The sequence below is a fragment of the Monodelphis domestica genome, chromosome 2, assembly GCF_027887165.1.
Source record: "Monodelphis domestica isolate mMonDom1 chromosome 2, mMonDom1.pri, whole genome shotgun sequence".
NCBI classification, from domain to species: Eukaryota; Metazoa; Chordata; class Mammalia; order Didelphimorphia; family Didelphidae; genus Monodelphis; species Monodelphis domestica.
In genome coordinates, this window is record NC_077228.1 from 251785192 (window position 1) to 251799372 (window position 14181).

General features: G+C 35.0%; 1 protein-coding gene across 1 annotated transcript in view; it reads left to right on the forward strand.

Moving 5' to 3' along the window:
- B3GNTL1 (UDP-GlcNAc:betaGal beta-1,3-N-acetylglucosaminyltransferase like 1) overlaps positions 1–14181 on the forward strand; it is a 174043-nt gene that overhangs the window by 12969 nt on the left and 146893 nt on the right. Inside the window, exons 2-3 of the mRNA XM_007483420.3 lie at positions 6225–6341; positions 6439–6538. Coding sequence (XP_007483482.1) covers positions 6225–6341; positions 6439–6538 — 217 coding nt within the window. The remainder of the gene's footprint in view (positions 1–6224; positions 6342–6438; positions 6539–14181) is intronic.

Consider the following 14181-nt stretch of genomic DNA (forward strand, 5'->3'; position numbering starts at 1 on the left):
GAGAGCAGTGATTCCCAACCTGGAAGCCACTGATCTTACATCTCTGGGAAATCTGGAAATTATTGTAGGGGTTTTATGACTCTATATGATTACATGGTGGTATAATTTTTTAAATTTATTTATTTAACTTTTTAAACTATAGTTAACTTTTACAAAATAAGCTTTGTGGTTCAATATAATAAATAATTCAAATTCTTTTAAGTAATAGTAGGAAATTCAAATATGTTTTAATAACAGAAATTTACATAAATACAAATAAATATTTGCATTTAACAAAATAGAACTATTTAATAGACAACCAGCTACCAAAAAAAATGTGTTTGCTCTGTGTCACTTTCAAATACCATCTGAGATTCTGGTGACTGACTTCTTTCCCTATAGTGAATTTCATTATTGGAATGGAATTAAGTTTGTTTCCTACTAGTGCTTATTAGTGTTAGGATTAAAATTCTCTGGAGACTATATATTAATTTATAATTATTTATTAGTTAAAGACAGAAAAAGAGAAATCACATGATCACCTGGCCATTTCTAATTAATATGTTTACCACCTGACTTCCATTAACTAGCCAAAAGTGACTGTGAGTCTCTAGCCCTCTTGTACCCCAAAACAGAGTTGAATTCCTCCCTGCCTTTTCTTATAAAGCCAGTTTTACCACACCTGAGCCTTTCTGGTTGGATAGACTTAACTTCAGACTGGGTCTAAGCCTGGTCTTATAGATGCTACAATTTATGCAGGGATTTAAGCCAGTCCCTTCTGGGCAGCCAGATAGCCAAAGGTGCCCAGTCAAAGGGTGGGAGTGATATGGATCACAAATGGATTCTCAAAGGGATTAAGGGGGTATAATTTATATGAATGTATTTATGAATCGTAAATACATAAATACATTAATATATATTATACAGTCCTCCACCTGATTCTTTGAGAGATTAATATGTTTCTCCACTCTGATTCTTTGGGAGACATGCTAGTCTCCCCAGTGAATCATCCCACATATAATATCTATATATTTCAGGTCTTACCAGGATGTATAAGAGCTCAAAGATATTATACATTTCATGGAGGGTTTTACTACATTTAGGTGTTCCTTAACATTAAAAAAATGATTGATAGACACATTGACAAGGGGCCATTAGGGGACATTTCCCATTTTTGGCACAAGGGTTTTATAATCAGGATAAAATAATGGTGCATGTGAAGAACAAAAGTAGATAGAGGACCCAGCCCTCCACAGTTCAGTTCATTATATCCAAAGACTCACTCAGAGACTCATGATGTAGTGTTTGATTTGTGGTCATCCTCTATTGCTTCTATCATTTTTAGTCCATCTGGAATCATGATGGTACTTATAGTATCTTCTCCAGGAGATCTGCTTCCCTGGTCTAGCAAATTGGCATAAAGATATTGTTGTCAATATCTTTACCTGGACTTACTTTAAAATATGGTCTAAGGATCTTTAGGACGACTTCACTATCCCCCCCCCCCCTCCCCATCTCAGGAGGACAGTTTACTGTAGCTCAGGAGCTAATCCCAATGTAATCTGATGGTAACACAAAATATTCCAACATGGTGAATATTCATTTATAGCAATAATAGACTTGGTATAGGATGTATAGCTAGGATACTAGATTACTGACCTCAGAATTCATTAAGTAATATATATGAATCACTTCTCCCAAAAACAAGAGAGAGAAACAGAAATAGATAAATTAAAGTCATAAGTCACTAATACATATTCAAGGTAAAATGGAAGTACTGTATATCCTACAAGCATGTAGGTCAGGTACAACAATATTGCAGTTATCTGTCATCACTAAAGAAAGTTGCCATGCCAGAGGAAAAAAAGGACAGAACTCTAACAAAAAGAGGATTATGGTCCCCTAGTCCAATTTCTACTTCATCATAGGGACAGCAAATCAGAGTTAGAGTCAAACAGGGATATATTTTAGTCTCATGTCTTATAGGCTGAAACAGAAAAAGCTAGCTTCAAAACTTCACTGAACAGCCACTTCCCTAATTCTCCCCTTAGGGTTGTTGGTATAAGAATTAAATTAATATAACTACCCAGTTATTAAATATATAAAGTTTATTGATAGAAAGGGTAGATAAGACTAAAGTTAAATCTCGCTACCTTACTCTAAGATCTCAAACCATGTGTGCCTATCCTTCATTCAGTTCTTCCTCTCCCTTCTTACCTGCCTGCTCTCTCCCTGAGTTCATTCAAAAACCCAGAAAAGACCTGTCCCCTCCCTTTTATTGACATGCAGACCATAATGGATGCAAACCTGGCATAACTGTGTTATGTGAGGAATGTTGACAGACAGATCAGGCTACTCAGGAAGGGGAAGGAATGAACTTCCTTGATAAATTGGCATTTGTGACCATCTGCTCATCGTCGCTGATCATTGGCTTGTTAGCCACCCCTTTGTGTCTTTTTTGAATCAGACTCAAACATCACTTATAGTTTCACAAGTTTTAAAAACAATGGTGGGTTTCAATAGTCTAAGCCAGTAGTTGTGAACCTATGGCATGTGTGCCAAAAAGGGTACTCAGAACCCTCTCTGTAGGCAACCTGCAGTTGCCTGCCAGTTTGTTATTAGAAAACCAGAGATACTTGGGGCAGAGCCCCCCTCTATGCACCTGAGGACATTTTAACTTCCCTTTCCCCTCTGCCCAGCAACCTAATGGGAGCACTTCCTTGCTCCCCTGTTTGAGGTATGGTGCTGGGAGTGGTGCAGATGGCAGCCTGTTGAGTCTGTGGTAAAGGTGATTCCCATGGGGGGGTTTGAGAGGAGCTAGGTTTGAGGGGAAAACAGCTTACAGCATGGCATATAATTGGAGGGGAGTAGAGTGGAGTGTTCTCCTCTCATCACCTACCCCTTTGCCCAGCAGCCCAGTAGGAATACTTCCTCCCTTCCCTGTCAGGGGTAAGGAGGGAGGCAGAGGGTGAGATGGAGGAAAGGCATGGCACTTGGTCTCTGGGGGGGTGGCATGGCATGGCACTCTGTCTTTGGGGGTGGGCACAGCACTCTGTCTCCAAAAGGTTCACCATCATCTAAGATTTGGGGTATACAATGTTGTCAGGGCTGTGTAAGGGATAAAAATTGTTTGGCTAAATTTATGAGTTAGAAACAGTTATTGTGGTCACCACTTATAAAAATTAAAAATTAAACTATGAGTATGTTAGTAGCAATAGTAGCTTTATTACAATAAGGTAGAGATAGTAAAGGGGAAAATGTAGGAAAGAGATAGAAAATATTGCCTAGCTAAATACCCTATAATTGTCGATCCAGCTCATCTCCAACAAAGGCTTTGTCAGGTCTGGATCTCCAACCAGGAGTCACAGTAGTCTCTTCAGCAAGAGTCTTACCAGCAAAGAATCAGTCTCCAACACAGAAGTTCAAGGCAGGAGATATCTCCACACAGAAGAATCCCTCTTTCATCAAGAGCAACCAAAGCAGCAGGAATGAATCAGAATGCCCTTGTCTAGCTTTTATAAGCAGTTTTCTCCACATCACTTCCTTTCTCTCTGGTTTCTCCTTCCTTTCACCATGGGTTGGTCTATCACATCACAGGAACTAATCAAAGTCTCTCAATTTGCTTAGTGGGACCTGGGGGGTGGAGGCAGTGCTTGTTGGTCTTTTAGGACTAAGTGCTAATGACTTAAGTAAGTGTGAACTCTCTTTGTTAAGTAGGGGTATATTTCAAGTTTCTGATTGATTAACTTAAAATAGACTTAGGGAATAAAAAAATTCCTTTTCACAGCTGTTAGACATCATAAACTGATTCTTCAATACCAAATATAAGTTATAATTCCATAAACTGGAGTTTAAAAAATTATACTCATTTGTCCTGATCCTAAGTATTTGTGTACATAAGTTTTTCTCCTGGTGAAAGATGGCATGAAAGACTTTTAATACAAATATGGGATAAAGTCTGAAAAGGTCAAAAAAATCCTAGGATTAAAAAGGTCTATTTGGCTAACAGTTGACAACTGTTCTTTGTAGTCTTCAGATGTTCCACCATGCATCATCAGGTGCCACATGGGTCTCTAAAGCAATTTGCTGAGTGTCATTTGAAATTCTTTGAAGCTCATGGACATTTGTAACAATTTCACCTGATCTATTTCTAACTTTTACTAATAAATATCAATTAATATGCAGTCTCCAGAGAATTTTGATAACACTAGAATCTTAATTTTTTTACACCACTTTCATTTTGTATCCTAAATTACTACAATTACAAATAAGTTAATTTGTTCAAAGTAATAAACTTTGATAAATATATATATAACATTTGTATAATAATATAATAAATATAAATAAAATAATAATGCTAGAGGTTGACTTTCCCAAAGTCATATCAGTATTTAAGTGTCATGATAACTTAAACCCAAATCCTCTGCTTCTAAACCTTTTCCTGCTGTATCATGTTAACTTTCAATTTAAAAAGAAAAATGTTTTGTTTTGAGTTTCCCTATAACTCCAAATAGCAAATACTGCTTGTTTTCAGAATACTCTAATTATTTTTCAACCCATTGCAATATGCATTCCTTCTTCACCAATATGTGGTATGGCCATACATTTAACTTTGATTTAATTTATTTAAAAATTTGATTGGTTTTGTTTTTATTTTACACTTTTTTTCAAAATAGCCTTTGTTTTTTATTTTAGGACCCAGCATATTGTCCATTTTCCTTACCTAACCAAGATTATCTATCTATCTATCTATCTATCTATCTATCTATCTATCTATCTATCTATCTATCTACCTAATACACAGACACATATTGAACTAGTGGACAAGCTCTATAATTTGTCCATTCAATTCCTTTGTCTAATTTTTTCCTGTGTGGACAGTTATTTCAGATCTTTTGCATGATTATGGATCTTATTTAGTAGGAGTCTATGAAGTATTTTAAGGTAATAAAATGAATAGAGTTTCAGATTTGGAATCAGGAAGACCTGAGTTTAAATCCTGCCTCAGACAGTACTAGCTGTGTGACTACATTTATGAAAAGAGTTTTGCCATCCTTAAATCCTTAATTTCTTTGCGAGATATTCTCCTGAACAATGAACTGGGTCCAGGATTGAACTGGATAAAGAGAATAAATTTTTAAAAGTTGCACAATTATTTTAATAACCCCAAGCTTCTTCCTGAAAAAATTCCTATTTTTAAAAAATATTCTTCTGATGGCTGTGAGTTATAAAATACTAGTCTTTGAAGAAATAAAGTTGCGGATCACTTCAAAGATCATTAGAGAGAAACACAGTTGGCATACCTAGGCCTTAACACATTACAAATGAGAAATTATGCAGGAGAAGCCCTGTGAATCATGTTAGAGAAACTAAAAAAAAAAAAAGTGAATGGGATAGATAGAATGAAGGTCCATGTGCTCCATTTTTATCCATACAATGTTAGGAGAACTCTAGAAAGGTGCTTAATACATTGATTAGATCCTCTGTGGTCAAATTATAGTAGAATATAGGCAAAAGTCACATAGAATGAGCTGGTATGACTGGGTTATGATTTGTATCAGTGGAGAAAATTAGTGGGAATGACATTGATGATATCACACCTTAGTAATTTTCTCTTTACTGCTCTTCACTGTAACCTTTACCCCTAACTAAATCCTTCTTTGTAGTGAAGCAAAAGAGGCAAAGAAAACTAGTAAAACAATTGGTTCTGACAATATGCAGCAACCTCTACTTCTATTTCCTCACCTCTCCACAGAGAAGCAAGGAGTTATTCCAGAGCAAGATTGTTCACTAAAATTAATTTCAGCTCATTTATCTTTTAGGTTTTTGTTTTGTTTTGTTTATGTTATTGTGTTTTTGTAGTCATTGTGTATTTAATGATTCTGATTTCTCTGCCCTGTATTAGTTTATACAGGTTTTAACATTTAGTATTGATTTTTAGAAAGCAAATTACCTGCAGATTTAATATTATTTCTTTTAGTTTTTCAAGGAACCATTAGGGAGACCAATTTTGTGAAAGCTAGTTTGTAAATGAATCCTAACGAAATAGAGAATCTTGAAAGCCAGTAGAGAGAAAACAGATAACCTGCTACTGTTTGAGGGGGGAATTCTCTCTCTAAAAACTTTATTATAGCTTTATTTCATAAAACCAGGTTTTACTTCTTGAAATGAGGAATGTATTTGAGTAGTGGAGAAGGAATTTGATACTCATTCTTTGCTCTATCTTTAATTAAATAAAATTCTAGTCCATCATTCTCCCCGTTCACAATGCCGAGTACTGGTTGGATGACTGTTTGAAGTCTGTTTTGGAACAAGACTTTGAAGGCACCTTGGAGCTTTCTATCTTTGATGATGCCAGTAAGGTATTTATTAATTTATCATTTGTTGTTATTTATACATGTTCAAGTTATATAATTTAATGAATTTCATCATATTGTATTATTGCCATCTCTTTTTCAGGACAAGTCCATGAATATAATTAACAAATGGAAGATTAGATTAGAAACTTTAGGCATCAGAGTAATCATTGGAGGTCATAATTCCCCTTCTCCTCGGGGAGGTATGTATAGATTATTAGAATATCAGCTGATTTGATTTAACTTATTAATTTATAATATAATGTAGCATACATTTTATTATATATTAATGTATCAATATAGAAACAATAGAATAATATAACAAAAGTTATTGATTAATAATTAATAAATTATTATTTAAATATTTGTTGAGCAGAGCATTTCATATCATCACATATTTGTTAAGCACTAATTGTGTGTGTAGAAAAATATATAAAATCTAATAATAAGACAGATCTTGTCTTTCATGGATTCTATTAAAAATAGTCTATATAAATTTTGGTTTTTAAAAGTATTCTAAAAGATAAGTGGACTCACTTTCTTAAAATGCTCCCATTAAAATACTTAAAAAAAACCTTTACAAGAGTGGTAAAATCTAGGCAATTAAGTAAATTAAGTAAAATCTAGGCAACTAGGATTAAGTGACTTGCCCAGGGTCACATAGCTAGGAAGTATCTGAGGCCAGATTTGAGCCTATGACCTCCATCTAGGCCTGCCTCTCTATCCATTTAGCCACATGGCTGCTGCTTCCCATTACTCTTGAATTATCAATTATCTTTCCCTTTAGAGTCTCTGTTCTTGATCAAGCATATCTTTTTTTTTTTTTTGCTGGGATGTGCTCAGCTAAATTCTGTGATGTATATGTGGCATGTGTCCCCTGTTTTAAGGTCTTATAATTTCCTTTTCCCAAGGTTTTTGAACAAAACAATTCTGTGTTTAACATGTGTAGATATGTTTTATTTGAAAGGAGATGGTTTAAAGACTCTCTGGTGATGTTTTAATAATGAATACCAGCATAATGGATAGAAAATTGGTCTTAGAGTCAGGAAGACTGAAGTTCAAATTCTCCCTCTGACACATAATAGTTGTGTGTTTCTAGGTAAGCCACTCAGTGTCTCAGTGCCCCATGCACTTTAAATTATGATGAGTTGCTGATCTGTATTTGTGAAGGGGGAATTGAAGCATTTCCTAAATTGATGAAATCATGAATCCCATTCTTCTTATTTTCATTTCTGTGGGAATTTATAAGAGTTCAAGAACAAAAGAGATCATTATGGGCTGGAATGGCCAAGAAGGAGTGATAGTCATTTGTCTAGATATTCCCACTGACAGCAACAGATAAAAAACCCCACAGGGGAAGAAAGAAGGAAGTATTTGTTGATTTCCTTCTATTTATCAGGCCTTGTGCTAAGCACTTTACAAATATTATCTCATTTGATCCTCACACAAACCCATGAGATAGTTGCTTTTATTATCCCCTTATAGTTGAGGAAACCTAGGCAGGCAAATTAAGTGACTAGCCCAGAGTCACACAATTAATAAGTATCTGTGATCAGATTTGAATTTGAGTCTAGACTCAGTGCTCTATCTATTGCACTACCTAGCTGTCTATAAGGGCTATGAACAGTAAAAATTAAATTGTATAGAAAACAAGAAGGGAATAAAATTTCTAAATCATAGAAGCACCTTAAAAAGCTGGAAGAAATCCTTGAAATAATAACCAGATATTTGCTGAAGCACAATTACTGAAACAGCCCCTCTCTATTTGAAATTGTGAATAGATAAAAGCAGTTACAAAGAAGGCTTTTCTGATCATGTAAGACCCTAAAAAACAAAACAAAACAATGCTTATATAGGCTATCATTAGTATGACTTTTGTGAGGGATTAACAGGGGCAGTGAGGTAGTGCAGTGAATATAGTGCCAGGCATAAAGTCTGGAAGGATCATCTTGCTAAGTTCAGATTTGGTGTCAGGCACTTACTAGCTATGTAATCTCCTTGATTAACTCTGTCTCATCCTTATCTATAAAACGAGCTAGGTTATGAAATGGCAAACCACAGCAGTATCTTTGCCTAAATGAGGTCATGAAGAGTTAGACATGATAACATTTATCTTGATTTTTTTTTGAAAAATGAATTTTTGTTGATATCTTTTGTTTTTTACATGACTACAGTTTTTCTCAGTATTCCTTCTCCTCTACCTCTCAGATAGCTATCCCATATAATAATTAATGTTTTTAATTAAAAAAGAAGAAAAATGTTATCTTATAGCTTATAATTGTTATATTATTAATATCAATATTATTAATTATTAATATTATTATTAATATTAATCAATATTATTATAGCTTATCAATACTTTTTAAAAGTTCCAAAATGTTTAGTGTTCAATATCTATAGATCACCCACTTTTATGAAGGGTTGGTTTGGAAGTGTCATGCTTAATCTTTATAATTTTGAATATAGTTCACTTTTGATTTCTTTGTGTATGTAGCTAATTTTAGAAAATCTTAATTGTAGTCATTGTGTATATGGCTTTCATGGCTCTGCTTACTTTATTTTGTATTATTCCATTTGGATCTTTCCATGTTTCTCTGCATTCATCATACATATAATTTCTTATAGTATGGTAATATTCTATTGCATTCATATAACACAGTTTGTTTACCTATCCCCAAATCAGTAGGCATCTTTTTTTTTGTTTGTTTCTGATTCTTAACTTCTCAAAAAGTGCTATTTTGAAGTACATGGAACTTTCTTTTTATCAATAACTTCTTTGTGCAAACCAAGCAATGGGATTTGGTTCAATCGATATTTAATATTAAGTACTGCTATATCCAGGCACTGTGCTAAGAACTAGGGTACAGAAAGGAACAAAACACAGTACCTTCCCTCAAGGAACTCACAGTCTAATATGGGAGACAAAATACAAACAAACATATTACATGAAGCAGGATGAATGGGAAATAATTGGGGAAGGCACTAGTATTAAGAGGGATTGGGCAAAGCTTCCTGTAAAAGAAGGGATTTTAGTTGGAACTTCATGGAATCTTGGTAGGTTATTCGAGGAGATGAAGCATTCCAGATATGGGGCATAGCCACATAAAATGCTCAGAGCTAAGAGATGAAGTATCTTGTTCAAGGAACTGTATTGCATTTAAAATATCTATTGGTCATCCAATTCAAAGTGACTTAAAGACAGTTTGGAGTTGTGAGATTGGTACCAGGCCAGCAGAGAGATTGGAATATGGAGAGAAAAAAGAGCAATCAGTAGATAGACACCAGAAGAGAGTGGAGAGAGAAGAGAGAATCAAAGGGGTGAGAGTGATCAACAATCTCAAAGGCTGTAGAGAGGCCAAAGAGAATAAGGATATGATCATTTTAGTCATATTATTTACATAGTTTTCAAATTGCTTTCTGAAATGGTTATACCAGTTCACAGTTCCACCAACATCAGTGTGCCTATCATCCCATGACTCCTCCAACATTAACTATTGCCCTTTTTTGTTATATTTGCCACTTAACTGTCTGTATTTTTTGATGATCTTAGTAAAGATATAATAGCAATATTATAGTTTTAGTAGAATCCTAAACTAGAGATTCCTCACAGGAAGTTCATGAAGAAAGTAGAGTTGATAGTACTGGGTCTGTATCCCAAAGAGATTTTTAAAAAAAATTTTAAACATTATTTCATTTGGTCATTTCCAAACATTATTCACTGGAAATAAAAATCATTTTCTTTTCCTCCCCTCCCCCCACCTTTCCCTCTCCCATAGCCGAGGCACGATTCCACTGGTTATCACATGTGTTCTTGACTCGAACCCATTTCCCTGTTGTTGGTATTTGCATTAGAGTGTTCATTTAGAGTCTCTCCTCAGTCATATCCCCTCAACCCCTGTAGTCAAGCAGTTGCTTTTCCTCGGTGTTTTTACTCCCACAGTTTATCATCTGCTTGTGGATAGTATTTTTTAGATCCCTGTAGATTGTTCAGGGACATTGCATTGACACTAATGGAGAAGTCCATTACCTTCGATTGTACCACAGTGAATCAGTCTCTGTGTACAATGTTTTCCTGGTTCTCCTCCTTTCGCTCTGCATCACTTCCTGGAGGTTGTTCCAGTCTCCATGGAATTCCTCTACTTTATTATTCCTTTTAGCACAATAGTATTCCATCACCAACATATACCACAATTTGTTCAGCCATTCCCCAATTGATGGGTATCCCCTTGTTTTCGAATTTTTGGCCACCACAAAGAGTGCTGCTATGAATATTCTTCTACAAGTCTTTTCCCTTATTATCTCTTTGGGGTACAAACCCAGCAGTGCTATAGCTGGATCAAAGGGCAGACAGTCTTTTATCACCCTTTGGGCATAGTTCCAAATTGCCCTCCAGAATGGCTGGATCAATTCACAACTCCACCTGCAATGAATTAGTGTCTCCACTTTGCCACATCCCCTCCAGCATTCATTACTTTCCATACCTGTCCTGCTAGGTGTAAGGTGATACCTCAGAGTTATTTTGATTTGCATCTCTCTGATTATAAGAGATGTAGAGCACTTTTTCATGTGCTTATTAATAGTTTTGATTTCCTTGGCTGAGAACTGCCTGTTCATGTCCCTTGCCCATTTATCAATTGGAGAATGGCTTGATTTTTTGTACAATTGATTTAGTTCTTTGTAAATTTGAGTAATTAAACCTTTGTCAGAGGTTTTTATGAAGATTGTTTCCCAATTTGTTGCTACCCTTCTGATTTTGGTTACATTGGTTTTGTTTATACAAAAAACTTTTTAATTTGATGTATTCCAGATTATTTATTTTGCATTTTGTAACTCTAAGTCTTGCTTGGTTTTGAAGTCTTTCCCTTCCCAAAGGTCTGACATGTATGCTATTCTGTGTTCGCCTAATTTTCTTATAGTTTCCTTCTTTATGTTCAAGTCATTCACCCATTTTGAATTTATCTTGGTGTAGGGTGTGAGGTGTTGATCTAAACCTAATCTTTCCCACACTGTCCTCCAATTTTCCCAGCAGTTTTTATGAAATAGTGGATTTTTGTCCCAAAAGCTGGGATCTTTGGGTTTGTCATATACTGTCTTGCTGAGGTCGCTTGCCCCCAGTCTATTCCACTGATCCTCCTTTCTGTCTCTTAGCCAGTAGCAGATTGTTTTGGTGACCCCTGCTTTATAATATAGTCTGAGATCTGGACTGCAAGGCCCCCTTCCTTTGTATTTTTTTTCATTATTCCATTTATTTATTTTTCATTATTTCCCTGGATATCCTTGATCTTTTGTTCTTCCAAATGAAATGTTTTTTTTTTTCTAAATCAGTAAAAAATTTTTTTTGGAAGTTCCATGGGTATGGCACTAAATAGATAGATGAGTTTGGGTAGGATGGTCATTTTTATTATATTGGCTCACCTGCCCATGAGCAGTTAATGTTCTTCCAATTGTTCAAGTATAGTTTTAGTTGTGTGGAAAGTGTTTTGTAGTGGTGCTCATATAGTTCCTGTGTTTGTCTCGGGAGATAGATTCCTAAGTATTTGATTTTGTCTAAGGTAATTTTGAATGGGATTTCTCTTTCTAGTTCCTGCTGCTGAACTGTGTTGGAAATATATAGAAATGCTGATGACTTATGTGGGGTTTATTTTGTATCCTACAACTTTGCTAAAGTTGTTGATTATTTCAATTAGCTTTTTAGTTGAATCTCTAGGATTCTTTAAGTAGACCATCATGTCATCTGCAAAGAGTGATAATTTGGTCTCCTCCTTGCCTATTTTGATGCCTTCAATTTCTTTTTCTTCTCTAATTGCTACTGCTAGTGTTTCTAGTACAATGTCAAATAGTAGAGGTGATAATGGGCATCCTTGTTTCACTCCTGATCTTAATGGGAATGCATCTAGTTTATCCCCATTGCAGATGATATTAGCTGATGGTTTTAGATATATACTGTTTATTATTTTTAGGAATGACCCTTCTATTCCTATGCTTTCTAGTGTTTTTAATAGGAATGGGTGTTGTATTTTATCAAAGGCTTTTTCTGCATCTATTGAGATAATCATGTGGTTCTTGCTAGTTTGCTTGTTGATGTGGTCAATTATGTGGATGGTTTTCCTAATGTTGAACCAGCCCTGCATCCCTGGTATGAATCCTACTTGATCATGGTGAATGATCCTTCTGATCACTTGCTGGAGTCTTTTTGCTAGTATCCTATTTAAGATTTTTGCATCTATATTCATTAGGGAGATTGGCCTATAATTTTCTTTCTCTGTTTTTGGCCTGCCTGGTTTTGGAATCAGTACCATGCTTGTGTCATAAAAGGAATTTGGTAGAACTCCCTCTTTGCTTATTATATCAAATAGTTTGTATAGTACTGGGATTAACTGTTCTCTGAATGTTTGATAGAATTCACTGGTGAATCCATCAGGCCCTGGGGATTTTTTCTTAGGAAGTTCTTTGATGGCTTGTTGGATTTCATGTTCTGATATGGGATTATTTAAGAATTCTATTTCCTCTTCTGTTAGTCTAGGCAGTTTGTGTTTTTGTATATATTCATCCATTTCTCCTAAATTGGTGTATTTATTGCCATATAATTGGGCAAAGTAATTTCTAATGATTGCCTTAATTTCCTCTTCATTGGAGGTACTGTCCCCCTTTTCATCTTTAATGCTGTGAATTTGCTTTTCTTCCTTCCTTTTTTTAATTAGATTGACCAGTACTTTGTCTATTTTGTTCGTTTTTTCAAAGTACCAGGTTCTTGTCTTATTTATTAAATCAATAGTTCTATCATTTTCGATTTTATTAATTTCTCCCTTAATTTTTAGGATTTCTAGTTTGGTTTTCTGCTGGGGGGTTTTAATTTGATCGCTTTCGAGTTTTTTCATTTGCATTTCCAATTGATTGATCTCTGCTCTCCCTTGTTTGTTAATATAAGCATTCAGGGATATGAATTTACCTCTGATTACCGCTTTGGCTGCATCCCAAAAGGTTTGAAAGGATGTTTCGCCATTGTCATTTTCCTCGATGAAATTATTAATTGTTTCTATGATTTCTTCTTTAACTAAACGGTTTTGGAGTATCATATTGTTTAATTTCCAATTGGTTTTAGATTTGGGTTTCCATATGCCATTACTAATCATTATTTTTATTGCCTTGTGATATGAGAAGGCTGCATTTATTATTTCTGCTTTTCCGCATTTGTGTGCTATGTTTCTGAGACCTAATGTATGGTCAATTTTTATGAATGTGCCATGTGGTGCTGAGAAGAAGGTGTATTCCTTTTTATCCCTATTTATTTTTCTCCATATGTCTATTAATTCTAATTTTTCTAAGATTTCATTCACCTCTTTTACCTCTTTCTTGTTTATTTTTTGGTTTTATTTATCTAAATTTGATAATGGTTGGTTTAAGTCTCCCACTAATATGGTTTTACTGTCTATTTCTTCCTTCAGTTCTCCTAGTTTCTCCATTAGAAATTTGGGTGCTATATTATTTGGTGCATACATGTTGATTAGTGATATTTCCTCATTATCTAAAGTCCCTTTTAACAAAATATAATTACCTTCCCTATCCCTTTTGATCAGGTCTATTTTTGCTTTGGCTTTATCAGGTATCATGATTACCACTCCTGCCTTCTTTCTGTCAGTTGAGGCCCAAAGGGTCTTACTCCATCCTTTAATTCTGACCTTGTGGGTGTCAACCTGCCTCATGTGTGTTTCTTGAAGACAACATATGGGAGGGTTTTGGATTCTAATCCATTCTGCTATTCGTCTACGTTTTATGGGTGAGTTCATCCCATTCATGTTCAAGGTTATGACTGTCATTTGTGGACTCCCTGGCATTTTGATAACCT